The sequence below is a fragment of the Kogia breviceps genome, chromosome 14, assembly GCF_026419965.1.
Source record: "Kogia breviceps isolate mKogBre1 chromosome 14, mKogBre1 haplotype 1, whole genome shotgun sequence".
NCBI classification, from domain to species: domain Eukaryota; kingdom Metazoa; phylum Chordata; class Mammalia; order Artiodactyla; family Physeteridae; genus Kogia; species Kogia breviceps.
In genome coordinates this window covers 9,985,529-10,012,463 of record NC_081323.1, presented here as the reverse complement: position 1 = coordinate 10,012,463, position 26,935 = coordinate 9,985,529, and the positions used below count along the sequence as shown (strand labels likewise).

The following is a 26,935-nucleotide window of genomic DNA, read 5'->3' as shown; positions in this document are numbered from 1 at the left end:
GCTGAGCCAATGGCCCCTGGAGTTGGGGGGAACGTGTACCCCAGGAGGCATGCACGACAATCGACTGGGATGTAGAAAGAAATACAGGAACAGCAGAATTCCCGTTTATATTCTGTCCTTTCCCACTTTCATCTTTGTTGCACGTTTTATGCGTATAATCCCGTTAGGACAGCAGTGAACATACAATTGATGAGTATATAAATATCAAAACATACGAGGTGAATGCACCCCATGCTGGTGTACAGGGGACCCAGGAAAGCTGGAGTCAGTGAGATACTGGCCGAGCTATAGTGCCGAGGGCAGACACCTGGGATCCTAACTGCCTGGGTTCGAGGCCTGCCCTGCCATGTACCGCTCAATGACTCTCAGCAAAAGTTAACTGACTCCCAAGGAGTCTGACTTCCCCGGCCCTGGGTTCGGCTGGAACAGTCTAGCGTGCAGCCAGGATTGCGGACCGCTGGCCACCAACGCTGCATTTTTCAAACTGATTCAACCCCATCACCGTACAGGACTAAAACGCCTTGGGAACCAACTCAAATAACACAGCTTTAAGATTTTAAGAACCTCTACTCCCGATCAAAAGCTAAGGCCACCTTAAGAACAGAAGGCCAGGGCTTCCCTGGTGGCGCAGTGGTTGAGAATCCGCCTGCTGATGCAGGGGACGCGGGTTCGTGCCCCGGTCCGGGAAGATCCCACGTGCCGCGGAGCGGCTGGGCCCGTGACCCATGGCCGCTGAGCCTGCGCGTCCGGAGCCTGTGCTCCGCAACGGGAGAGGCCACAACAGTGAGAGGCCCGCGTACTGGAAAAAAAAAAAAAAAAGAACAGAAGGCCTTTAATTTGGAAGCTGGGATGGCATGTGTGCAATAGTAAAGTGTGATTAAGGCAACTTTCTCCCTAGTCCTTTTGACTCCCTTGACAAGGCCGCGGCTCAATTCAGCCCTCATTTCACCTTTCCAGCTGCACCTGGAGACACTATTTGTACAAAGCAGGCTTATTAAGGCCTGTCCTTAACTCGACACAGACGGCAACGTCTCTGAATGTCACATGTGTTTAGCGAACTGCTTGCTTAGGGTAGGGCTCTATTTTTAGTAAGCACCAAAAAAAACCCCCACGATACTATATCCCAGCACCTCATTTGTCCCAATGTGTTTACCAGGCTGTGTCCCACATTGGCCTGGGGGCCAGGCAAGGGCAGGACCACATCTCATTCGTCTCTGTACCCCTACAGGGCCTGGCACAAAACCAGCATTCAGTGAGCGTTTGCTGAAAGAATGAGGTTTAAATTGTGCCCTGTGAATGGCTTGAGAGCAGGTGGCCCTGAGTCGAAGTGCAGGGCACTTTAGGGCCCCAGCAGGGCCTGTGACTCTACTTGGAAATGGTATAAAAGGCGCGCTGGGGGACGCCGGTTGGGGTGGGGATTTGTGGAGGGGGGAGCAGTGCAGGAGGGTGTGCACATGTGCAGTGCGCCCCTACAGCGAATGGGATCTGCGGCTTTTATCAGCCTTTCAAAGGGATGTGACCCGAAAAGTTTAAGGATCACCGGAATAAACTTTACAAGTAATGACCAGGAGTCCATTTTCCTTTCTGAAAGGTCAAAGTTAACGCCACGTGCATGGGCTTACCAGGAATCGGAGGAGGGACACGCCAGACCCACTGAGGTAGACTAGAAGCAAGCACTCCTGACATGTCAGTCCCAACACAGCCCGGAGGACATCTGGCACCTCTGGAGATGACCGGGTATTCCCAGGACCAACCCGTCTCTCCCAGTGTATTACAAGTTGGGAGAAGTGAGAATGCATTGAATTCACAAGCACAAAGAAATTAAACTTCTGACCTGTCTGCTCACAGCCAGCACACCTCTCCCCTCCAAGGTGGGCTCAGAAGCACTGGTCAGGACTCCCATAGCCCTGTCCCCATTCTTTCTATCAATATAATTATGTACTTAGCTCTCTCCCTCAGTAGAAAAAAATAAGAGTTTACTTTGAATGCCTCTAGGCAAATAAATCTGAAAATCCAGAGAGGTGAAATAAATAATTTCTTAGAAAGATAAAGTTTACCAAAATTGACTCCAGTAGAAATAGAAAACGTAAACAGACCAGTTCCCATAGACACCATCAAGAAAGCTATCGCAGAACTACCCCATGAAAAGGCACCAGATCCAGATGTCATCACAGAAGAATTCTATCGCAACTGTAGAAACTGGATAGTCCCAATAATACACATGCTGTTCCTGAACATAGAGAAGGAAAGAAATGTAAACCTAACAGCATACCAAAAAGGACATTACAGACAAATACCACTCACACATACTGCTATAAGAAATCTTGAACAAAATATTATCCAGTAGATGCTGGCCCCATCACCGTAAGAAAATAACACACAGTGAGCAAGTGGGGTTGATACCAGGAATATTTCAATATTAGGAAATCTATTAATATAAGTGATCTTAGAAGAATAAAATCATATTTGTCCATAGATGCTAAAACATCTACATCATAACTCAACTCCCATTCTTAATCAAAACTCTCATGAAAATAGAAATGGATGAATACTTCCTTAACATAATTCAATACATATGTCTCAATTCTGAAGCCAACCCTGAAGGTACTCCTGCTGGGGTCAGGAACAAAGCAAAGATGCCTACTTTCCACTCCCATGTAGATGCTACTGGAGGTACTAGTCAATGCAACTAGACAAGAGAAAACAATTAGAGGCTCTGACTCATTGAGGGCAGGGACTGAGTCTCATTTCCTATTATATCCCCAGGATCTAACACCATAGGTGCTCAATAGTTAGATGGATGAGTAAATGAATAATGACTCACATTACTGAACACCTCTATTAACAAAATCAAGGCTTTAATAAAAAGCTAGTAAGAAATCACACTGTGTTAACTGATTTAAATGGGTTAAGCCATTCAAGGCAAACAACACTATGAGGTGAGTACTGTCATTTCAGTCATGTGACAGATGAGCAAACAGAGGTCCAGAGAGGTTAAATGACTTTTCCAAGATCACTCCGTTGGTAAATGTTCTAAATTCCAGTCTTGCATGGTACCAGGCCCCTAAAAAACTGCTTTACATGTGTCTCTCATCAAGAGAGGGAATGAGGAACAGAAAACAGGCTCTGAAGCAGGACCACCAGGTTCATACTTCAGCTCTGCCGTTTACCAGCCCTGCTTTCTTGGGAAAATTCCTTCACCTCTCCGCGCCTTTGCATCCTCCTCTGTAAAATGAGGGTGACAACAGTGCCTACTTGCTAGGGTTGGAGGGGTACTACATGAGCTAATAAACATCTGCCACATGTCCAAGCTCCAGAAAATGAGCACCCGACTTCCCCCAAATTCCCTAAGTGCTGACACCAATTTCTGACAACATCTGTCCCGTGAGCAGTCCTCTTCCCTCTTTGGTTTTTTGCCCAGCCCGTGCCCAGAGTTAAGCAGAACACCTCATGTGCATCACTAACATACTGTCACCTGGGACAAAGCCCAATAGCAACATAAGGGCTAGTGTTGGCCCTTGGGGAGGTCCATCATGTGGAAGGAGAGAGAGGGGACTGCTATTAACATCTGGGTGAGCCAGACCCACATCTGGTACAGCTCGCTTTGGCCTCTCAAGGCTCACGACATCCGACATCCCTTCTCTTCCCTTCTCTTCCGGAGCCATGATGTTTCTGTGCTGCCGACTTCCCAGCAAGCGGTCATTATTTTACAGATCTCAGAGCATAATTCCTCACTCCTTAAGTGGGGCTGCACATCGTGACCTCTTTGCAAAGAGCACAGTTCAGAAAGGAGTAACCTCACAGCGGAGGAACCTGCCAAAGGCTACCTCAGCCAGGTGATCGAGGGCACCATCAACAGTGATAAATCATGTTGATAGTAGGCAGCCTTGATATGATGTGATGGAAATGGTCACTTTACCTCTGTGGTCTTCTTCCCCCAAAACCCATAGCCCTGTCTAACCATAAGAAAAACAAAAGACCCCACTGAAGGGACATTCTACAATGCACTTGATCAGTACTCCTCAAAACTATCAAGCTCATTTAAAAAATAAATAAATAAAAATTAAAAAACGACAGTCTGAATGTGAATAAAGTATGGACTTAGGTCCATAATACTGTATCATAATATTGGCTCATTAATTATAACAAATGTATCAACTAATGTAAGATGTTCATCATATGGGAAGCTTGGTACAGTGCTGGGTATATGAGAACTTACTGTACTATCTTTACAACTTTTCTGTAAATCTAAAACTGTTGCAAAAGATAAAGTTTATTTTTAAGAAATAGATTCTGGGGCCTTCATTGTGGTCATTTAGACACCCATCTGGCAGCCACCAAGCACCCCTTGCCAAGAAAAACTATAAAAAGTACCTCCCATCGGATTTGGCTTGGAAACTATTTCCCCGGAAATCTCCCCCCACTGCAGGGAAAAAAAAAAACGTTCGTTGATTGTGAATCTGGGAGGGGTGTAAGTATTAGTTCCCTACAAAACATGAGTTTAATCTTAACAAACAGCAAGACCACTGATGCTAGAGGGATCGTTTGCAGATTCCTAACTGTATCTTTTCAAAGCACAGGATGGCCTCCTGATTGCAACTCAAGAAGACTGGTCTCTTGGTGGATAATTATTTCCACCTCCAGCCAAAATAGAGAATAATTACGAATTACCATCTTCACTTGGTATCTGAGTGAAGGGCACCTCCGAAGTCAAAGCAAGCCCCTCACCTAAGGAGCTGCACCTGAAGACGCTGTGGAACGAAAGTTAAAACTTCTCTGCCTAACCCAGCATCTCTGGGAAACAGCAAGCCCCGGAGAGTCCGGAAAAGGCCTCCTACACAGAGCAGGCAGCACAACCCCTTCCTGCTTTCCCTAATGCAGCCAAGCCCAAGTGCATCTGGAAGTTACCACCAGGCCTGCCCCAGAGGCTTCAATAAGCACTGGCTTGGCTAGGCTGTCAAAATCAGGAAGCCTAGTTGGGTTTGTTGGTTTTTTTTTTCCCAAGACAACCTGCTAACCAGAAAAATACAGTGAGGTTGGGTGTGCGACCTTCTCCTTCTGACCAAGGCTCCTGTTAAACACGTGAAATGACGGCCCAGCCTGGGGAAATCCCCGGTCCCCAGCACAGAGCGCACTTGAAGGCACCGACCGACAGGTCGCTGAGGCAGGAACAGCCTGCATCTTCCTGAATCCACAGGTCAGCTCCCCCCAACCGCCCACAGCCATGATGACGGCGGGGTGGGGGATCCCTTAATAAAGCTCACACTGAGCCATGCGGGGTGATGCGCAAACACAGCGGCAGACCCGAGGGAGGAAATGGGCCAGCCGCCTAAGATGAAGTCAAACCACCCTGCAGCATTAGATACAGATAACCTCTTCCTTAGTGTCAACACAAAGTCCCCAACGACCGGCTCGCAGGCGGTGGTGCCCGGAGGTGGGAGGATCCGCTTCACCTGCCCGCTGTTTGCACCGGCCCCTTCCCACGAACTCCATTCTTTGGCTTCCTCATCTCCTCCCGCCAAAGGCAAACCAGTAGCTTCCGCTGCCCTCTGACGACCAGCAGCAGGCAAGAGGCCAGCTAAGACCCCTGCCACCTTTTGCTTGGTTAACAGTGACAATCAGGGAGAAGTAATTGGAAATCGACGCCCTACCCGGCAGAGTGAGCCTAGCGCCCCCTAAAGGCGGCTACAGTCCCTGACGCCTCGCGCCCTCCCTCTCAGCCGGCGGGGGGGGAGAGGCACCCCCCCCCCGCTCCAGGCCCCCCAGTAAGTGTGACACGTGGGGGAAAAGGGGGACCTGTGTCCAATGCCCAGGCCCAAGCCCCAGCCCGGGCTCGGAGGCCAGGCCGGGGCGAGCCTCCACCGACCTTCGATAGGATTCAAATAGTCGTAATCGAAGAGGATGGAGAAGTCGAACTCGTCTTGGGGGCTGCCTCCAGGCTCGTGGCCCGGGGCGCCCCCGCCGTCGGGGTCGGGCTGCGGCTCCTGGGCGTCCATGGCGCGTAGAGCGGCGGGAGGGCGGCGGGCCGGGGGCGAGGGCAGGCTCGGCTGTCTCCTGGGCCCTCGTCGGGGGTGGCGAATGAGGCAGGAAGCGGGGCGGAGAGGCGGGTGGAGCGGCGGGGTCACTGCCCTCGTGGGAACGCACGCCGGGTCCGGGGACGGCGCGCCTGGCACAGCGGGTCCTGGACGCTCCCGCAGGAGCTGAGCGGCGGCGGCGGCGGCGCGGGCTTCCTGCTCCGGGAGGCACCTGTTGCAGCCCGGGGAGGGGAGGGGGGAGGCGGGGCAGCGCGGCCGGGTCGGCGGGGGCGGGGCCGCCACCCAGGGACCCGGGGAGGGAGGGGGGAAGGGAGGGGAGGAGTGGCGGGCGGGCCCAGGAGGAAGGAGGCCGCCCCCTGGCCCTGGCCGCACTACCCAAGCACCGCGCGTAGCAACCCGCCGGGGCCACCGCCAGGCGCTCTGGCGCGGCCCCTGCTCCTACCCTCCCTGCGGTGAGCTCTGCGCCCCTGCCGGACCCAGGATACGGATGAGAAAGCCTCTCGTCATTTGCCCTCTATGACCGGCTGATCTCAACCTTTTCCTCTTTTCTAATCTAAGGGGGCGGGGAGGGGGCATGGGGGGAGGGAGTGCACCCACGCCCTTCCCTTGCATACTCGTGTCTCCAGGTGCCTCTCGGCCCACAGCTGTGGCATGATTTCCACCTACATCAGTCACCTGCGTGCCCCTGAACTCAATTCCCAGGACCTGGGAAAGAATGAGATACTCTCAGAGAGCAAGTCCCACGTTTACGTCTATACGTCTTGGCCACCTGACGTGGGCCAGGCGCCAGGGATCCAGCATGAACCACACACTGCTGGAGCTCAGTTTCTGGTGGGGGAAGAGTCATGCAGGAGATAAACAGGGGAGCAAAGATCATCCCCGTAGGGTGTCAGGAGAGAACTCACCAGAGATATAGGGTAAAGGCTGGGGGTTCACAAGCCTTTGGTCACTTCGGTAGTCAGGTAGGGCCTCTCTGGGAAGGTAGCATTTGGTTGACCCAGACTGATGGGAGCATCTGGGGGAAAAGTGTTCCGGCGGCGGGAACCAAAAGGAAGTAAGAGCCAGAAGGTGTTCTCGTGTGGGAGACCAGGAAGGAGGGCAGTGCAGGTGGAGAGGTTGGCAGGTGACAAGTACGCCTGGACGCTTGTTAAAAACACAGATTCCCAGGCCCCTCACTGGAGCTTCTGAAACCCTAAGTCTGGAGTAAAGGCTCAGGGTTGTGTATTTTTAAGCATGCTCCCAAGGTGAATGTTATGAACAGGTACATCTGGGGAACAGTACATAAGAACCTACTACCACCCCCCATGAAACACTTCCAGGGGTCTCGGACTAAGTTAGCTAAAGTCAGAAAACAGACTCACAGAGGTAACAACGGTGGGAGGAGAGCAGTGGCCTCAACGCTTATGGCACGTTAGCATCACCTGAGACACGTTAAAAAAAAATGCGTTTCCACGTTTCAATCCAAACCCACTGAACTGGAACACCCAAAGCTGTTCTTTTTTTTTTTTTTTTAATGACCTCAGATGAATCTAAAGGGCAGCCAGTGTTGAGAATGGCTGGATCAGAAAAGTAGGTGGGAGAGGTTCAAGGAGTCCCTGAGAACCACAGCTTGATCTCAGATGGGGACTGCCTCTAACCCTTCCCCACGCGCCAGAAGTCTAGAGAAGATGCACTCTTCTCTAGAAGAGAAGGGGGAGCCATCTCTGCTCCGTTAAGGGGTTTGTGTGAAGCTATCAATCATCATTCATTCCACAAATCTTTACTGGGCACCTGCTAGGTACCTGGCCCTGCTACAGATCTTGGGGATGCAGCCATCAGCAGGACATGGTCTCTACCCTCATCATGTTTCTATCCTGTTAGCAAAGAGACACAGCAATGAATAGGGCTTTCCCAATTGCACTTAGACCAGTGGCTCTTAACCCAAGCTACACATTAGATTCACCTGGAGAGCTGTTAAAAAACTTCAAATGGCTGGGCCCCAGGAGGGCCCAGTTATAATCAGAATGTTTGAGGCCCAGGCATCAGTACTGTGTAAAAGCTCCCCACGGGCTTCCCTGGTGGCGCAGCGGTTGAGAGTCCGCCTGCCGATGCAGGGGACACGGGTTCGTGCCCCGGTCCGGGAGGATCCCACCTGCCGCGGAGCGGCTGGGCCCGTGAGCCATGGCCGCTGAGCCTGCGCGTCCGGAGCCTGTGCTCCGCAGCAGGAGAGGCCACAACAGTGAGAGGCCCGCATACCGCAAAAAAAAAAAAAAAAAAAAAAAAGCTCCCCAGATGCTTCCAATGTGTGGCCCGAAGTGAGAATCACTAGTTTAGACACAAACTCCATTCCAGGGTCGTGGGCCTGGCTCAAGATTTATGAACTTTCAGAGTCTTGGGAAGCACTTTCTGGTTGTCAGAGCATAAACTAATCCTCTTCTTTGTTTCCTAAGCATACGCATACATATACTGGGTGTATCCAAGCATCTTAGTGGTGGCTGATAAATTTAGGTCGAGGAGAGGAGGTGACCCAGGCTGCGACACTTATAGCCAAGTGTCTAGAAGGAGATGGATGCTCTTGGGTCCTTATGACAGGACTCAAAATCCAAACCCTGAAACTTGGTCAGGGATAAACAAAGGAACCAACCAGTCCTTGTGATATAGAAAAGGAGAAAGGCTGGTGTCATCCGCAAGTGTCCCTTTTCATTCCTCCATCCATGATGATTAAATGCCTCTAATCTAGTGGACATCTATTGATTTTGCCTCCCTGGCGTCATTCCCCACTTCTTCTGATAACAACACCCCAGTGTGTTCCTTTGGGAAACTACTCTTGATACAATCTTGGTAAAATTATCAACCCAGCTGTCCCATACTCCCCTGGCAAAGAAGTGAACAAATGATCCAGGCTTGGCCAATTGGAGAATTTTATCTCCACTAGCCTATGAGACCCATTAGGGCAGGGGTCATGAGTGCCTCATTCACAGCTTTATGTACAATGGATGTGTGGATATGCAGATGGATAAATGAATGGATAGATGAGTGGATGGATGGGTGGATGGATGGATGGATGGATGGATGGATAAAAGAGTTTGTCTTCGTGTATATAAGATCCTTATATTTCTCTTTAAGGGCCCTCCTCCCTGAGGCTTCCTCTGGCCACCCAACTATTTGAGCAAGAATCTAAATTCTTACCCCCAACTGATATCCTCTTGAGATACCCAATAATAGGATGAGATAATAAAGGTAAAAATCACTTTACAACTGATAAACTGCTACAAAAACTTCAGCCTTATGAGAATGATTCAGGATATTCTAAAAAATACTCTAATTGTCTAAGTTGTTCCTCTGAACAGTGGATATATTTTTAAAGTTTCTAGGATCTGCACCAAATCAGAGTTCTTTAAGGGAAGGAGTTCAAACGAGGCCCTGACCCATAACAAAGTTTCTGCTAGAGCAGTGAGAAGTGAGAGGGTTTTCTCCTCTAAAGGCCACTTTGAAGGGTGCGGCTTGGGTGGGGGGGGAAGGCATATTTTCATTTCCAAAATAAATAATTTGTGCTGTTCGAAGCAAGGGCTAGGGGCAGAATACATGACCCTTATGCATTCAGAGGCCACAGCAGGAAGGTGGGGGTGGGATGGAGGCCTTGATAGTGCAGCTCTGTCAACCTTCCTTCTGCCCTGCCACTGGCCTCCTCGCAGAGGCCCTAGCCTTTTAGCTTTTCTCCGGGTTCCCCAATAAAAGTGCAATGGGAAGCTCATGAGGCCCCTGAGAGTTTGAAACTCCTAGCACACATCTGACCCTGGCCCAGGAATTCAGCTCCATTCAAAAGCATTTACTCTAGTGTATAATTACAAACTGAGGTAAGTGCCATGAAAAGAAAGAAGAAGATGCCACAGAGCTTATATCAAGGAAAGCCGATGTTGACAGGGAATTCAGGGAAGCCTTCCCTGGGGAGGTGATATTGAAGCTGAGAACAGAAGGTTGAAAAGAACTTAGCCAGAGAATAGTGAGGGGAAGAACTAACAGCCAGATGGGAAAGTATGTGCAAAGGCCCTGAGGCAGGAGGAAGTAGGACGTATTGGAAGAACTGAAAAAAGACTGGAGTGGCAGGTGCTCAGGAACGGACAAGAAGATGGTGTGAGGTAAGGCTTGGGGGTGAGTGGGGCCTGAGGGCCCGTGTGGAGAATTTTGGACCTCAGACCAGTGAGGAATGACTCAAGTGTATTAGGCACATACATGACAAGATCATATTTGGGGTTTTAAGCGGTTGCTCTGGGTTCTGCGTGGAGAAGAAACTGCAGGGGGCGAGTACTGAAGCAGGAAGACCAATTAGGAGGTTCATACAGTCATCCAGGCAAGAGAAAATGGGGCGTGAACTATGCTGAGGGAAGTTGAGATAGAAAACAGTGGAAGCACATGAAAGATATGCATACTGTCATCCTTGAGTTATCTCTTTTCCTCTTCCAGGCTACCTCTTAGAAGGCAGCATAACCTGATTGCACGGGAATACAAATACCTGACGTGTACCACCCTCTGGGGCCCTCCCACCCCACCCCAGGTGGCTCTGAGTCCTGAGGCCCCTTCAAGTTGGCCCTGGAAGGACCCCCCCCACCCACGCAGAGCTCTGCCCTCCTTTCCCCCTCTGGTATAAAGCTCATTTTTAGCCTCAGCCTGGACCCCTGCCCTGAAATCTGGGCTCACATATCCCCCTGTCCACCCAGCATCTCCATCTGGGCATCCAACAGGCCCCTCAAAATACACGTGTCCAAACCAACCCTGTTATCCTCTGAAACCGCTCCTCTCCCACTGTTCCCAGCTCGAATATCACCCTCCCATTCATCCTATTCCCCCACCGAAAACCAAGGAGTAAGTCCTTTATTCCTCGCGTTTGCTTACACCCACATGCAAACCCTTGGCAAATCAAAAACCCTCAAAACGTAACCCAAATCCCACCATTTTTCATCAACTTCACTGTTCTTCCTCCCACCCCAGCAATCCTAGCCCCCCACCATCTCTCACCGGATGAGTATGATAGCCTCCTCCCTGGTCTCCCTCCTCCCTCCTCCCTTCCACATTGGCCTTTACATGGAGCAGCGAAAGGGATTCTTTCAAAATATACATCCGATAAACCTCCCATGGCTTCCCATTACGTTGAGAATTAAACACAAGGACCTTGGCCTACAAGGTCCTAGATAAACCACCCCTGCCCCAGCTCCCTTTAGGTATTATCTCCTGCCATTTTCCCTTTTCTGACTCCCTTCTGCCACCCTGATCGGCCTTGAAAATGCCAAGCGCGACCCCACCCCAGGGCCTTTGCACCTACTATTCCCACTGATATTTGTCACTTCCTTGCTTTGTTCATTCCTCAGCTCAAATGTCAGCTTCCATGACCATCCCCATAAAAATAGCCTCCCCTGGCTTCCTCTGTCCCCTGACCCTGCTTTATGTTCCTCATAGCCCTTATCTCTGTAGCATGTTTTATTCATATGTTCATCTTTTACTCATTCCGAACCCCACATCCTGACAACCCCCATCACAATAAAAGCCTGACTCTAAGTAGGCACTGAAACGTGTTTAATCCGAAAAGTAGACATTTTCTTTACCAGATTCCAAAACGCGATCTCCCCTCAATTTAAGCACATCCTGGGATTACCACCCTAGTTGCTAATATTTTAATTTATAGATAGATGGATGCCTTTGACTCCACCAGGGCTGGAACCAGAGTGAGGCAAGTGAGGCAAAATTTAAGAGGGCACCAAAAACCTCAATAATCGAATATATTACGTTTCCATGAAATGTTTTTTAAAAATCAAAATTAACGCAAAAAAAATCCATGGTGAGCAAATCGTCACATTTCGAATAAAGACAGAATCAGTAACAGTGCTGTGCAGGGCTTCCCTGGTGGCGCAGTGGTTGAGAATCCGCCTGCCGATGCAGGAGATACGGGTTCGTGCCCCGGTCCGGGAAGATCCCACATGCCGCGGAGCAACTAAGCCCGTGAGCCATGGCCGCTGGGCCTGTGTGTCCGGAGCCTGTGCTCCGCAACGGGAGAGGCCACAACAGTGAGAGGCCCGCGTACCGCAAAAAAAAAAAAAAAAAAAAAAAAATAGTGCTGTGCAGAGTCGTACTGGATCCTGAAGCAAAGGGAAGATGAGTAATACTGATCCCATCTTTATTTAACATTTTTATTTCTATTTTTGATTCATCTTGGGTTTTTTGCATCAATTTTGATTTCTAAAATATTACATGAAAATATTATTCATTTTGATCACTTGAGTTTTTCAGCACCCAATTCCACGTTGCCTCCCCACAAAGCCATTTTCCAGGAATGAGCTCCTTATGAATTGGGGGAACAACAAGACAGTTTCAAACTTGACTTTCACTCCAATCTGCGATCGACATCATCTTTTAAAACCTGAACAGGACTTCTCTGCTGTGAGGTAACTAATTTCCAGGAGGCACTTTTAGCTGAAGGCAGTTTGTTGAAATTGGCAGCCCCCTGGGGCAGGCACTGAGGGTAATAGCTCTAGGAAAGCAGGGATCTACTAAAAGCCAGAACCCAAATCAAGGTGTGGACTGTAAGAAGATGCCACATCAGACAGCAGCGGTGGTCACAGGTCTGCAGTAGCTCGGCCAAACCCATCCTGCAGGCATACTATGTTTGGCCTTGCCCTTAATATATATATATATTTTTTAATCTGAACTAACAGTTTTTTCATTGAGAGGTTTCATTTAAAAATCCAAGCCTCGGGCTTCCCTGGTGGCGCAGTGGTTGAGAGTCCGCCTGCCGATGCAGGGGACACGGGTTGGTGCCCCGGTCCGGGAAGATCCCACATGCCGCGGAGCGGCTGGGCCCGTGAGCCGTGGCCGCTGAGCCTGCGCGTCCGGAGCCTGTGCTCCGCAACGGGAGAGGCCACAGCAGTGAGAGGCCCGCGTACCGCAAAAAAAAAAAAAAAAAAAAAAAAAAAAATCCAAGTGTCCAATGTCTCCCCCAAAACGGGAAGATCAGGCCACAATAGGCAGGGTCTGTATTCCCAGGTGGATCCGTCACCTGGGGCTGAGTAGAGGCTGCCTCCTTCAGACAATCCTATTGCTTTCAGGTCACCACTGCCCCACCCAGCTGCCCCTGTCCGTCCCCATGAGCACTGAGCTCGAGGCCTTGGTCTCCAGGCTCTTGACTCCTGCCTAGGCCCTGCTCACCTACTCCATCCTGGCTTTGTTTGGCCTCTTCATTCCTTGCTTCGTAGCCCGTTCCCCTCTGCCTTATGGAACGGATATTTAACAGGAAGGCACGATCAGCACACTCACCTAGCCCTTAAACTGCCACCCTTGCCTTTTATTAAACCGGAGGTGCCGCCATCCCTCTGCCAGGGGAGCTTCATCTTCTACTGCATCAGAGCCTTGCTGGCAGGCAGCAGAGGGTAGATTAGTTAGGGGATGGAGCATTGGTGAGTCCTCGCCCAGCCCCACAACTATTTCTCAACCATCTGCCTTCTCCCTCTCTCCGCCATCACCCTTCCGTCACCCAGGCTGTCTTCCGAGATGACCGCACCCCCCGCACCCCCCGAATCGTGATGCTCATCTCCATCCTCTCTCCTGCCCTGGTCTTGCAGACTCGAACATCTGGGTTGACTTCATAATCTCTGAAGTCAGGGAGTGACGCAGACAAGCAAGCTGACTTCAGGGATCTCCAGGCCACCCTCCACCAGCCTCCCTCCAGCACAATCACACCCCAGAGCATCTCCCATCCTCCCCTCCCCCACCCAGAAAGCACATGGCATCGGCTCTTGCCCTCTGTCTCTTAAATTCCTCTATCAGCACAGTCACTAGACTTCATGGAAACGTTTAGTTCCTTTGCATGTAAATGGCTTCACACACTATTGTCTCTTTATCTGACTTTGAAAAAAAAAATCTTTATCTGACTTTCAAATGCAAACGAGAGCTTCTTATATATCTTGGATATTCTCCACACCACCTTAGCCAGTGTCTTGCAATAGCAGGTCCTCCACAAACCCCTCTGAACTCATTGGTTGAGTGATTGAACTAGGTCATCCAGAAAAGACTCCAAAGATTTGGTAGGAAATGGATTTATCCCACATCAGGAAGGACACTTGAAGGTTAGGAGGCTGAAGGAAAGTAACAGCTTGAATTTAAAACAATAAAATAATAGTGTAAATGGCAGCTAACAGGAACTGACCGCTTTATATACACTGAGAGCATCACAGCCGTGATCTTCAAACCTCGAAGCACCTCCATGTGTAAAGATTACTATCACCCCCGCTGTTCGGTTCAAGAAACTAAGGCACGGAGTAGGTTGTGATGTTACTTTTGAAGTCACACATGCCACCACGGAAGTGGTTTTGTCCCACACCAGTCTGATACTCATTACTGAGTCACACTGCTCCTGGGTTATTAGCTAAGGGTGGATGCACTAAGGGACATTTTTGGACCGAGATGAAACGCTGCAAAAAGTCTTATAACTCCCAGTGATAGCAGAGAGGGAAAGAGGAGCTGGCGTGGGGGATCCAGGCTGCGCCAAGAGGAAGACCCATTGAAAAGCAGTTCATATCATTCACAAAATTAATAGCATCTACCCTCAGGTGCCACAGACAGGGACCATCCCTGCAGAACCCCGGGGCTCAAGGGAACACAGTCTGAGAACCGAAAAGGAGAACGTTCTACAGACAGGGAAGTACCAACTCCTCCCCACTTCCTCCTCCGGCCCCTGGTCCCACAGCCCCTGTCATCTCCTGCCCAGGCCACGACCTGCAGCCACCATAGCCCTCCCACCTGTATCCGAAGCATCCACTCTTACCTGGCTAAAGGACATTCTCCACTTCAGGGTCAGTACGATCCTACGAAAAGGTTAATGAGCTCACACCCTCTGCTGCTTCAGATTTCCCCAATGCCTCTCCATTACCATGAGAATGAACTTCAAATTGCTCCCAAGATCCTGCTGGGTCCTGCCCCGGCTTGTTTCCTCCATCTGTCTCCTACCACACTTCCCCTTTCCCCCCTTCTGTTCCTGCCACACTGGTCTTGCTGTTCATTGACTACCCCAAGCACATGTCTCTCCTCAAGGCCTCTGGACTCTCTGTCCCTTCTACCTGGGATGCTTGTCCCCCAGATCCTGTACAGGCAGATCCCTCACCATTCAGAGGTCGATGAATAAGACATCTCTTTAGAGAGCAGGGGACCATCCACTGTGAACCTGCAACCCCTACTCTTGTGTGCTGAACGACTTCCCTCTCCCAGAATATGTTCAAGCCCTAAGCTCAGGTACCTGTGACTGTGATCTTATTTGGCAAGAGGGTCTTTGCAGATATGACCAAGTTCAGGTGAAGTCCTTAGGGCTAACGGCTCCGAGCCGATGACGGGTGTCCTTACAAGAAGAGGACAGAACACACGTACACACAGGAAGAAGGCCACGTGAACACACAGGCAGAGGGCAGAAGGGTGCGGCTACAAGCCAAGGACCGCCGAGGGCCACCGAGGGCCACAGGGACCGCCGAGGGCCACCGAGGGCCACAGGGACCGCCGGGGGCCACCGAGGGCCACAGGGAACGCCGAGGGCCACCGAGGGCCACAGGGAATGCCGAGGGCCACCGAGGGCCACAAGGAACGCAGAGGGCCACAAGGAGCTCAAAGAGACACAGAAAGATGCTGCCCTAGAGCCTTCAGCGAGAACATGGCCCGCTGACACCTTGATTTCACACGTTCTGTCTCTGAAACTCTGAGAGAGTAGATCTCCGTTGTTTACCCGGTTTGTGGTAATTTGTGATGGTGGCCACAGGAAACTCATACACCCACACACTTCACGCCCATATAGACTGAGTCATTCGCAGCCCCGTTCCCCTATTTTGGTCTCTAGCACTTCGCACCACGCCACCCTATCTTGGATGTTCCTGGTTTGTTCCCTCGATGTTTGCCCGGTGAGGGGAGACACCAGCAGTCTTGTTCACTTTATCCCCAGCATCTTGGAGGGTGACTGGCGCATAGCAGACGCCCAAAACGATGACATTGAATTCAATGGTCAAGGGGGCTTCTAAGAGGAGGTGGGAACGAGGTGGGCCTTGAAGAAAGATGTGAGAATAGGGAGCGGGGACCCCGGGTGGAGAGACTGGCACGGCCGTGGCAGAGGAAGCAGGCGAGGGTGCCAAGGAGCAAGCGGGCTGGCGCGCACTGGCTCTGACAGCGGTGGCCGCACCGGATCTGGGAGCGCTGGAGCGTCGGGCCAAAGAAGCGCCCGGCGGGGCTTTGGCCACTGAGAGAGGCTTTGAGGAAATGAGTCTCTGTTGGCAGGTCCCAACCGGAAAGGGAAGGGATGGGGGCCGCCAGGAGCTCCTGAGTGGCCCAGAAAGGCAAGGCGGAAGGCAGGAGGAACTCCCGCTGCAAACTGTGGAGGGCGGGCTCCTGGAGGGGCTGCAGCCCCTCTCTCCAGCTCACCGTCTGGCCGGGTGATCCTGCTGCAGGGAACAGGAGAGATAGGCCCCGCGCGGCCCTGAAATGCTGAGCTTTCGGCATCAGCTCTGTCCGCTAAATGCCTTGACCACGCCCCGTCTTGGTCTCCTCCTCTTGAAACGGGAGGATCATATTCCGTACCAACCTCTCAGGTTATTTTGTGAGAAGCCACTGAGAGAATATCTGTAAAGTGCTTGGCCCTACAGTACGTGTCTGGTAGGGAAAACAGATCCCCTTCTGGCTATGATTTTTCAGCCGAACAGGGATCTATGTGGTGGAGTGCGATTGGTTCCAAGCTTTGCAATTAGCGATGTGCCCCTGGCGCGGCGGCTACCCCTCCCTGTGCAAGATGGGGTAATAACTGGTTGAGGACCAATGAGGCGGCCCATGGGAAGCTCCGGGGACGGGGCCTGGCACATACGTGGCACTCAGTAAGTGTTGGCTGCTGTTTTTGTTGTTCGGGGCTGACTCATTCCAGAGAACTACATGAGAGCGTGTGCCTGGTAGGTGACCCAGCAAGAAGCCCGCCTAGGTCACCAACCCTTGGTGGGAAAACATGGAAGTCAAAACCACTGTCATTGTCAAAAGGAGGCAGAAGCGAGTGAGCCAGAAAGATGGCACAGTGCTTCAGAGTCTGTCTTTGTTTTTATAATTTTTTTTTGATGTGGACCATTTTTTAAGTCTTTTTTGAATTTGTTACAATATTGCTCCTGTTTTATGGTTTTTTGGGTTTTTTGGCACGTGGGATCTTAACTCCCCCACCAGGGATCGAACCCATACCCCCTGCGTTGGAAGGCAAAGCCTTAACCACTGGACCGCCAGGGAACTCCCCAGAGTTTAAGTCTTCATTCTGTGGCCTTAGCAGGTCATACCACCCCTACTGTGCCTCTTCATTCATTCATTCATTCATTCCTCCCTCCATCCATTGAACAAAAAAAGTACTGAGCACCTGCTAAGTATCAGGCACTGTTCCAGGTTCTGGGGCCACAAGGGTGAATAAGACAGTTGTGGTTTCTGGTTCCCGGAGTTCAAGTCTGGATGAAGACGGAGACAGGGCATGGACAAAGACCACCAGTGTGGTGAGTACAGGGGTACAGGGTGGGGCAGCGCCAGGGTGGAGGCCCGGGGAGCCCAGAGGAGGTCTCCTCTCTAGTCCGGGCTGTCGGAGTCTCAAATCCCTGTTCTAGCAAAGGAACAACAATAGGAACCTGCCTGGCTTCTTCCAGGTTAAGAAGTGAAATAATCACTCATGCGTGTAGTACGTGAGAGCCAGCCAATGAGAATATGTGTGGGGAGGCAGTTGGTAATTGGCTTTTTTAGGTTGGATTTGTATGTGGGGGGTGGGGGGATAAATATTGAATTAACGAATTGTCCACTAATAATAACAGCACTTAGTAATTAAGTGGGTACTTTGAGGTTCCTATTGTTTACTAAAAGATTGAAAATCTCCATAGATTGGTAAATGATGGCTGTCATCCCCCCCTCAAGGGCCTCTGCTGCCTTGAGACCCTCTCTACAATTCAGCAGATAAAGGGTTAAAGCCTGGCCCAGCAGGGAAGTCTCTTGGGACCCTGCTCCTGCTGTGCTGATTGGTTGATACTCAGTTGTTCAACATATCAACCAATATTCCAGACAATATTGCTACCACTTTTTTATACGTGGGGAAACTGAGGCACAGGAGAGTGAAGTTACTTGCACGAGGTCATGCAGCCAGCAAGCGGCAGAGCCAAGATTTGAACCTCTCGCTCAGTTCTCAAGCTGTTGACGTCTTGGTTGTAGAAACATGACCTGGGATCCATTGGAGATTCACAGAAACAGGAGACCTGGCCCTGTCCTCAGGAAGCTTACAATCCAGCTAAGGAAAGCCTTAATAAAGGCAGTCAGAGGAGCATCTGGGAAAGTAAGTGACTCTCCCTGAAGTTCTGGGAAGAGGAGGAGAGACCCAGAAGGCCTTGCTGGAGGAGGGGCCGTCTGGGTAGCCAGGGAGGGGCTCAGCCAGGTGGAGGGGCCCTTGGACAGGGTCTCAGTTCTGTGTGGACAGAAAGTAGAGCTGACTTTACAGCCTCCTGGCCATATGGGGACTTTTCTTCCTCTAGTGGAAATGGAAACACTGTGCTTTCGTTTCCCTGAGGCAAGGCAAGGAGCTCTCCCTGATTCACCCTCCGCTTGGGACAAATCAGTGGCTGCCTCGGTTTCCCCGTCTCTAAAGGATGCTCATACCCTCCACATCCTCCCACACTTCCTTCTCTTCCAGGCTATGTCAAGGAACAACACGGTGTTGGCAAAAAAGCCCAGGACAAGGCTCTGGTCTGCCTCAGTTTCCTCATCTGTCAAATGATGTGATTAGAAATTATGATAACATTAGTAAGTTCCAGAGACAGCAGAGCATGTGGCCAAGGGCCTGGGTTCGAATTACAGTCCCCAGCACTTCCCTGCTAGGTAGCCCTCAGCCAGTTACCGCCCCTCTCCGTACCTCACTCCACCCCTCTGCGAAGGAGACACTGATCACAGCGCTTGTGGTGCACAGCGGCCCTGACAATTAAAAGACTTGATACCTGCAAAACACTTTGCCCTGCCGCTTCCAGCCAATACTCCTAATGTGGCTGCTCTCACCCCTGTGGAAGGCAACAGAGCCCTGACCGCGTGCCAGGCATCGCGCTACGAACTTACTGTGTGACCGTGGGCGACGCTGGCTCTCACTGTCCTCAACTGTCAGAAAATAATAACATCCAGTGTGTATTAACTGCACGTTAAGCCCAGAGGTAAGTGTTTTATATGCATGATTTCATACGATGCTCATGACACCCCTGTGAGGTCATCACTATTCCCTTTTGCAGGTGAGGAGGAGGTTTCACAAGCCATAATCTTTGCCCACTCTGTGTCACTGTGAAGCTCCAATAAGTTATAAAGTCCCTTGATGAGAGGTTTAAAGTACTGCATCTCTTCAAAGAATTTTTGCCGTGAAATCCAGTTTCTACATCAATACAAGTTATTGTTCTGCATTTTCAATAGGAATGGCAGCCAACGTTTATCCAGCATCGACTATAAGCACGGCAGCATTTTAGATGCTTTACGTGCGCTACCTCACTGACTCTCGCAATCTCTGTTAAGGGAGACATTATTATTGGCTCCATTTTACAGATGTGGAAACTGAGGCCCAGAGAGGTTAAGTCACTCGCCTAAGATCACACAGCTGCAATGTAGCTAAGCAGAAACCCTAACCCAGGCAGAAGGCAGGGAGTTCAGGTCTGGGAGTGAGCAGAGCTCACCCTGGGTTTGTTTATTCCTGAAATACTTTCCATCATCCCACTTCAGATAAAACTGAACACACCTCTTTCAGATCTTCAGTTTTTCCCAGGGCCCTGACCCAAAACTGCACAGCAAGGTCAGTATTTTCTTACCATGCAAATATTTCTATTTGCTATTTAATGACCCCACCCATCTGCAGGCACCCTCAGCTCTGCCCCTACGCTCGTGGTGGTGTCTGAGTTTGAAGAGCCATTTGGGTTTCCCTCAGGAGGCGCCAATGCAGGGCACGGTCGAAGTGCCTCTCACTCCAGCTGCCTTTGATGCCTGGACTTGCACTCTGTGTGCCCAGTTGCTCTGGCATGCCAAGCGTCGTTTGCCGGGAACAATGCGGTGCCCTGTCTCCCACATGTGGACACACAAACTGGCACGCACGTTCTCACAATCCCTGCACACATGAGCGTGGGCTGGGGAGGTTAGGCGATGCACACGCACACGCAGAATACACACACTTCACTTCAAAGCCTTGAGAGAGGACCGGGTTCACAAACCTGGAGCAGAGGTGTAGCAGCGTCAACAAAATGTGAAGCTTGTGTGAGATCACACAGTAAAACAGACGTCCAATTTCTCTTCCCAGCTCTTTCTCTCTCTTTCCGAATCGACCTAAATTTGGCGTTCGTCAGTCCTCCCACCCCCACCATCATAACATCAAATACTGTGTTTCAGTATATACGGCAGTAAAAACCAATTCGCGTCCTTAATATATCTGTCGCCTGTCTCAGAGCGTCCCTTTTACAGGTGATGCAATATTAGTAACATTTTTTGGCCATTATGTCATAGGCTTAACCACTAGCGGAGAACAGGATAAACTGGTACCAGTTAAAACGTTCAAAGCGCTGGCAGGGTCTTGCTTTCAAAAGTGCAACTCAACTAAAAATATATGTCACTGAGGTCCCCTGTGGCAAAGCGCACCATCTACCTAACCGGAGGCATTTGGTCCCACTCCGGTTTTCAAAAAAAGCCCCTTAGGTTTATTTACTGAAATTGTCATTTCTCTCCCCCCGCCCCCAGAACTTTAATCAGCCACGCAGAGCACAAAACCTACATTCAACTCTGATTTTATGACACGAAGCTAACTCCTCCTACGCATATTTATTTCATTTAACTCTTGCAGCCCTGCCCTCCGGGCAGTGCCCCCACTATTTGCCGGGCTGGCCTCTGAAAAACACTTCACATCGCCTGGTTTCCACTTTTAAAGTCAGATCCATTAGTGTACAGCCTAAACCCCTCCACAATCCCAGCCAGATGGGATATTTTCATATCATATATACGTTAAGCCCCTCCCGTAATATCCAAGTACTACGATTCCAGGACGAACTCCAGGAGGAGGGAAAAAGAGACAGAAACACGGAAAATAGAGTGTAATCGGATCGCAAAACAAACTGATGGTACATTGCACTTTAAAGGGGGAGCTGGAGGACTGTATCCACGAGACACATCAAAAAACGGGAAAGAAAACTGTTTAAATGTCCCAGAGCATCTGCTGCTCTGTTAAAAAGCAAAGTCTTCATTACTAGATTTACTAAATAGTAAAATGCCAAGCCTGTTCTCCTAAAAGAAAAGAAAAAGCTAAAATAAAATGATGATGATGATAATAACACAGCTGAATGGCATCTGCTGTCAAAAGCCCAGCGCGGAAATAGTTAAGCAGCCCGCGGTTAGTAGCGAGAATCCCTCCCGGTGTCCCATGGAGGGGACAGTCCTTCTGACAGACCGGCCTGGGGAATCCCGCCTCGGGACACTTCGCTGCCCCCGCGGGAAGTGGTCTGAAGTCGGCTCGCCAGTCTCCCCTCCTCGGCCAGGGAGAGGGCGCCTCTCCTCCCGGCCACGCTACCTGTGCGCCCTGGGAAACCGGAGTCCCCGGGCCTCCCCGCGACCTCAGCCAGGAGCGGAAAGCGCTGCCCGGGAAGAGAGCAGAAGGGAAAGGGCTGAGCGGTGGGAGGAGGAAGCGTCCGGAATAGAGGGGGAGTCAGTTACCTTGGTCCACAGACCCCATGATGCGGAGGGGATGGCAGTGCCCCAGTCTGAACGCAGCCTCTCTCTGCATCTGGAGGGGATGGGGTTTCGGCGCGCGTGGTGAGAGGGGTCTGTCTGGGTAGACCGGGAGCCAAGGGGGCGCCGTCCTCTCTAAAGCATGCTCGCGGGGCTGCCCTGGCCGAGGAGCCTGCGAGCGGCCCGGGAGCTGCGCGCCTCCCGCCTCCAGGCTCCCGGCTCCCGGCGCGGCGGAGTCGGCGCGGCTCGGCGCTCCGGCTTACTCGAGAGGGAACGCGACTTCCTTCCCCGCGCTCCGTGTTTATAGGCTTTCAATGCAGTAAAATAACGGGATTCCCTCACTGTTTCCTCCTGTTTATCCAGCGCCATGGAAACCACTGGATCCCGTCCATCTCCAAAACTAAGGGCTTTCCTGCAAACTTCACACTCAGGAATCCATGACGTCGCCTCCTCCGCGGCCAGCCAGCTCCGTGGCTCCCTCGGCCGCCAGCACAAGTCCCTGATTGTTCGGGAGAAAAGTCAGGGAGAGGGAGCGATGCGGGCGACGGCGAGGAGAAGGGGGTGGGGGCGTGGGAGTGTCCAAGTCGGCCTTGCAGGAGCTCCAGGAGGCTGTTTGCAAGGATTGCTCCAGCCGCCGCCTCCCTAGCACGCTGCAGCTTCGCATAAATCATGCCCAAGGCCCCCAACCCCCTCCCAACCCCCCCCCCCCGTTTTCCAAGTGGGCATCTCTCCGAGAAAGCCGCCCAGGGCTCAAATCAACACCCCAGGTGGTCGAGACCCCCGGACACTGACCCAGGGGCCCTTCCCAGTCCCTCGGGGCCTCTGGCTGCCCAGATTTTTTGTGCTTGGGGCTGATGGGGAGGAGGAGGGAGGGGGGAGAAGGCGGGGGGAGGGGGAGGAGGGAAAAGAAATAAATAACGGTGCCTTATGTCAACTCTCCAAGATTTTTTTTTTCAAAGGGATCTATTTTTAGATTCATTTAGAAAACCCAAGGTTTCCAGTGATGCTCAGAGGCTCCAGCAATAATGAAATGGCCACAGAGACGCGGAAACCAGGCAACCCATGTGTTTACACATGCTCTGAATAAACAGGAAAATAAAGGGAAGGGATGTCATGAACTCTGCACAGCTTCCAGAAGAAGGTCCAGGGGATGCCACGCGTGTCTCCCGTCAACAGCACAGACCCCGGAAGGCCGGTGGGGAGGTCCTGCTGTCAAAACGCTTTTTCTGAACATAGCCTGGGTTTGCCTCTTCACCCCCGTGCAGGGTGTGGAATCGGGGGCCCCCAGATAAAACCAGCTTTGAAAATGGCCCTTTCAGATGCTGTTGTGGGCTCTGATAAAACTGTGGGTCGCACCAAGGCTGCTGACTCATCAGCCCCTCCCCACTTTCTTACAGACAGACTTGAACTTGAAGAAGCACTGAGAGGAGCTGGCTTCATCCGCGGGACCACTCCGTATTCCACACCTTGACCCACAAGAGCCTCGCTGGGCTCTCAGACATGACCACTCCTGCTGGAGACGCGGTCCTACAAAGCCCCCGAGCCCACCCACCTCGCTTCAAAGCCCGCTTCATCGGGGTGGCCTCCAACTGAAGTAACACTGTCCCCCCAAAGAGCAGCCATACCTGCCCACCTACCATGCTACCTTACCTCAAACACCTTGCAGCCACCCTAGAAGCAGGGGAGCCTTCTCCCCCACTTTCCAAAAGAGAAACCAAGGCACAGAGAAGGCAGAAGCCTTGCCTGCTGGTTTCCTTGGAGTGCAGCCTGGAAGGCCATGGAAGAGATTCTTTTCAAGGAAACCTGCTGAGGAAGCCCCATCCCCTGAGGACTCTGTATCCCGTCATCCGAGGCAAGAACAGGGTGACCAACCGTCCTGGTTTGCCTGGGATTGAGGTGTTACCTCCGATGCAGGACTTTCAGTTTTAAAACCAGGAAAGTCTTGGGCACGAATGAAACTCGGCACTCAACTTCCTTTCGCAGTGATACAAGCGGCAGGCAAACCTACAAACCTTCGTCTCTGAAAACAGCCACCATACATAGCGGTGCTCTCAATGGCAACTCCTAACTCAGCACCTACTATGTGCCAGGCCCTGAGCTAGGGTCCTCGATCAATTCCTGTCCCTTGACGCCCTGCAGAGTAACACACTGACACTGGGAGGGCTTAGCCCAGCACTGGGTGCTACGGTAGCCACGTGTGGCTCTTGAAACTTAATTAACAATTAAATAAAAGCTAAAAGTCCGTTCTTTGATGCATGAGCCACATTTCAAAAGCCACAGGTGGCTAGTGGCCACCAAGTTGGACAGCACAGAAGAGAACATTTCCATCGCTGTAGAAAGTTCTGTAGGGCAACGGGGGCTTAGGCAGCCTGAGAGGCAGGATAAAGTGCGGGCTCTAGAATCAGATGCCTGGCTCTGCCATGGAGTCACTTACCCACTCTGTAAAATGGGGACACTGTTAGCGCCTTCCTAAGAGTTGACGTCGGGATGTGACGCTCAGAACATGAAGGTATATGATAAATGCTGGAAATGTACATATGTGTGTATTTACACGTGTGTGTGCATAGGGTTGGATAAGAGCTTCCGAAAAACCCGAACGAAATTTTTGGCCACCCTAATACTTTAAGCCTTCCTATGCTCAAGGAGTGAGTGGTCATGAAGCCAGGATTAAGACTGTTCGACCCTGCGGTCCACGCCCTTCAACTCCAGGCTGCCCTTTATTAAAGTCGGCTGCATCCAGGGCATGAAGCAGCCTTTTTGCAACATCTAGTCCATTTCACCGTCCCACTGAGCTCGATGCTGGGAGCCGTGTTTACAGATGAGCAAACCGAGGCTCCGTGAGTTGATGTCCACACAGTCAGTCAGGATGGGAACCCAACTCTGTTTGGCCACAGAGCCCATGTTCTTGGCACCACAGCCCCTGCCTCCCAGAAGCCTCCCTGGGAGCCGAGGTCTTGGAGGCCAGAAGCGAGGCAGGAAACGAGCAAGCTGGGCCCTCCTCTGCCAGACTCATTATCGGGGATAATTTTAGACTCAGTCCCACCCAGGCTCAGGCCTCAGAGGCGAGTTCCGATGTCCACAGGTGCCGAGAGGGGGACGCCTTTTGGAACTGGGTAGAATAAGCATTAGCCACATTTTTATAGAGCCCACTCTTTGTCACAGTTAAGCATTTTTCCCTTTTAAAGCACATTAATACTACAAGGAGTGGAGCCGGGAGAGTGGCAGCTGAGTCACCTAATTTGCCCTTCTGGGCTGCAGCTTTCAGCTTCTTAGTTTAGCTGCTCTTCGGTTCCTCAGACAATTTCTTTCCTCTCCCAGTGCCAGGGCAAGAAATATTTTGTCCTTTTGAACTGAACCACCCACTGTTTTTCACTTCTCTCGAGCACTCTCCCTTTTTTTAAGGGATGCTCGGTGGCGGAGGGGGGGGGGAGCTTCCGCCCACAAAATTATCCACGAAAACTCCCCAAAATAGAAGCTCTCAGCTGGGGTGGGAACGTGCCAGCATATGAGGAAAAAGCAAAAGAGAAGCTGAATCAAAGCAAATAGAAGGCATCCAGGTGGCCATGGGGAGAAAGGTCCAGGGAGACTGCAAGACATCTGGGCTGAAGGAGACCTTGACTCACCGGGGAAGCCTTTTATTAGCATCTCTTTCCTCCAACAGCCTCCCAAATAAGAAACGCAGGTATTTCTGCTGAGACATCACTTACTGGTGCTACCCAGACAACTGATTCCAACACCAGGAATATTTCAGAGGACTCGGGCAGCTTCAGGGAGAGCACCCACTGGTCCTCTCACTGCGTTTATAGCCCAAGTGTCATCCTCACCTGGAGGTCACCTTGACCGCCTACCCCTTCGTGGCTGGAAGGTAGACAGCAGTTAGAATTGGTCTGGACTCCCACGTGTCTCAAACACAGAAAGCGGGACAGACCCAGATGTATGAAAACCAGAATGGTGAGGGTTACTGATCTCTTATCACGTGACCAGTTACTGAGTACTTGCTGTGGGGCAGGTATGAACTCATTGACTCCTCTCAATAATCCTAGGATTATCATTTTACAGAGGAGGAGACTGCGGCACAGAGAGGTTATGCAGCTTGCTCTAGGTTGCACAGCCAGTAGGTGGCAGAGATGGGGTTAGAACCCCAACCACCTGACTCTAGAGCCCAGGTTCCGACCCACCAGGCAACGCTGCCTCTCAAGTGTCAACTCAGTTGTTCCACTGGATTATAATTACCTTCAGCATAAAGTCCAGAATTCCATAGGTGGTCTACTAAGACCTATCAAATTTACCCCACCCCTTCCAGCCTCATCACTCACCTCTGACACCTTTGAACTCCAGAAGTACTCAGGGCCCCCAATCATCTGTGTCCTTCCTTGCTTGTCACGACCTTCCAGCAGGCTGCTTCCTCTCTCCTCCTATCCCTGCTCTTCTCTCTTTACTTGGGTAATTCCACTGGCCTCCAGTGGGAGGAGGGCTTGCCTTGGATAGCATTTCTTTGGGGAGGTTGCAAGCTTCCTCACCTGTAAAATGGAGCTATACCAACGTCTTAGGGAGACATGAGGATGTGATGACATTGTGTCTAATGAAACACTAAGTGCAGTGCCTGGTATAAAGGAAGCACTCAATAATTGTACTAAAATTACTATCATCTTGCTACTACTTAACGGCAGTTATGCAAGTACCCAGATCAATCAAAGATACCATTTCAGAGATTTCCCATCCCTCTTAGAATACAATCCAGATACCTCACCATGGCTGTCATAGCCAGCCTCTAAGAACTGGTCCCAGTGGTGCCCACCTGGGTATTCTTGTTCTTGTCCAGGCCCTCCCACCCTGTGTAACAGTAGGACATTGCCAAAATGGCGGCATGTGACTACTGAGGCTAGGTTATAAAAGAAGTGTGGCTTCTGCCTTTCTGTCTTGGATCACTCACTCTGGGGACAGCCAGCTGCCAGGCTGTGAGGACACTCAAGCAGCACTTTGGAGAGATCACATGGTGAGGAACTGAGGCCTCCTACCAACAGCCAAGATTTCAGATGATGCAGCCACAGGGACCAACTAAGCTGCTCCAGGCCCACAGAGATATTACATGCTTGTTCCTTTAAGCCGCTAAGTTTGGAGGGAACAGCAAACTAATACAAAGGTCTCCAAGATCTGACCCCACC

General features: G+C 51.1%; 1 protein-coding gene across 7 annotated transcripts in view; it reads right to left on the bottom strand.

Moving 5' to 3' along the window:
* Positions 1 to 22,177, bottom strand: part of NFATC2 (nuclear factor of activated T cells 2) — a 160,154-nt gene extending 137,977 nt beyond the window's left edge. For 3 of the 7 annotated variants that reach the window (XM_059038936.2, XM_059038941.2, XM_059038935.2), the window contains exon 1: positions 5,867 to 6,227. In XM_059038936.2, coding sequence (XP_058894919.1) covers positions 5,867 to 5,996 — 130 coding nt within the window. In that variant the 5' untranslated portion in view covers positions 5,997 to 6,227. Of the gene's footprint in view, positions 1 to 5,866; positions 6,243 to 21,755; positions 21,981 to 22,033 lie in introns of those variants that run through there. The other 4 variants (XM_067011732.1, XM_059038939.2, XM_059038937.2 and 1 more) reach the window with 4 other exon arrangements.
* Positions 22,178 to 26,935: the final 4,758 nt, after the last annotated feature.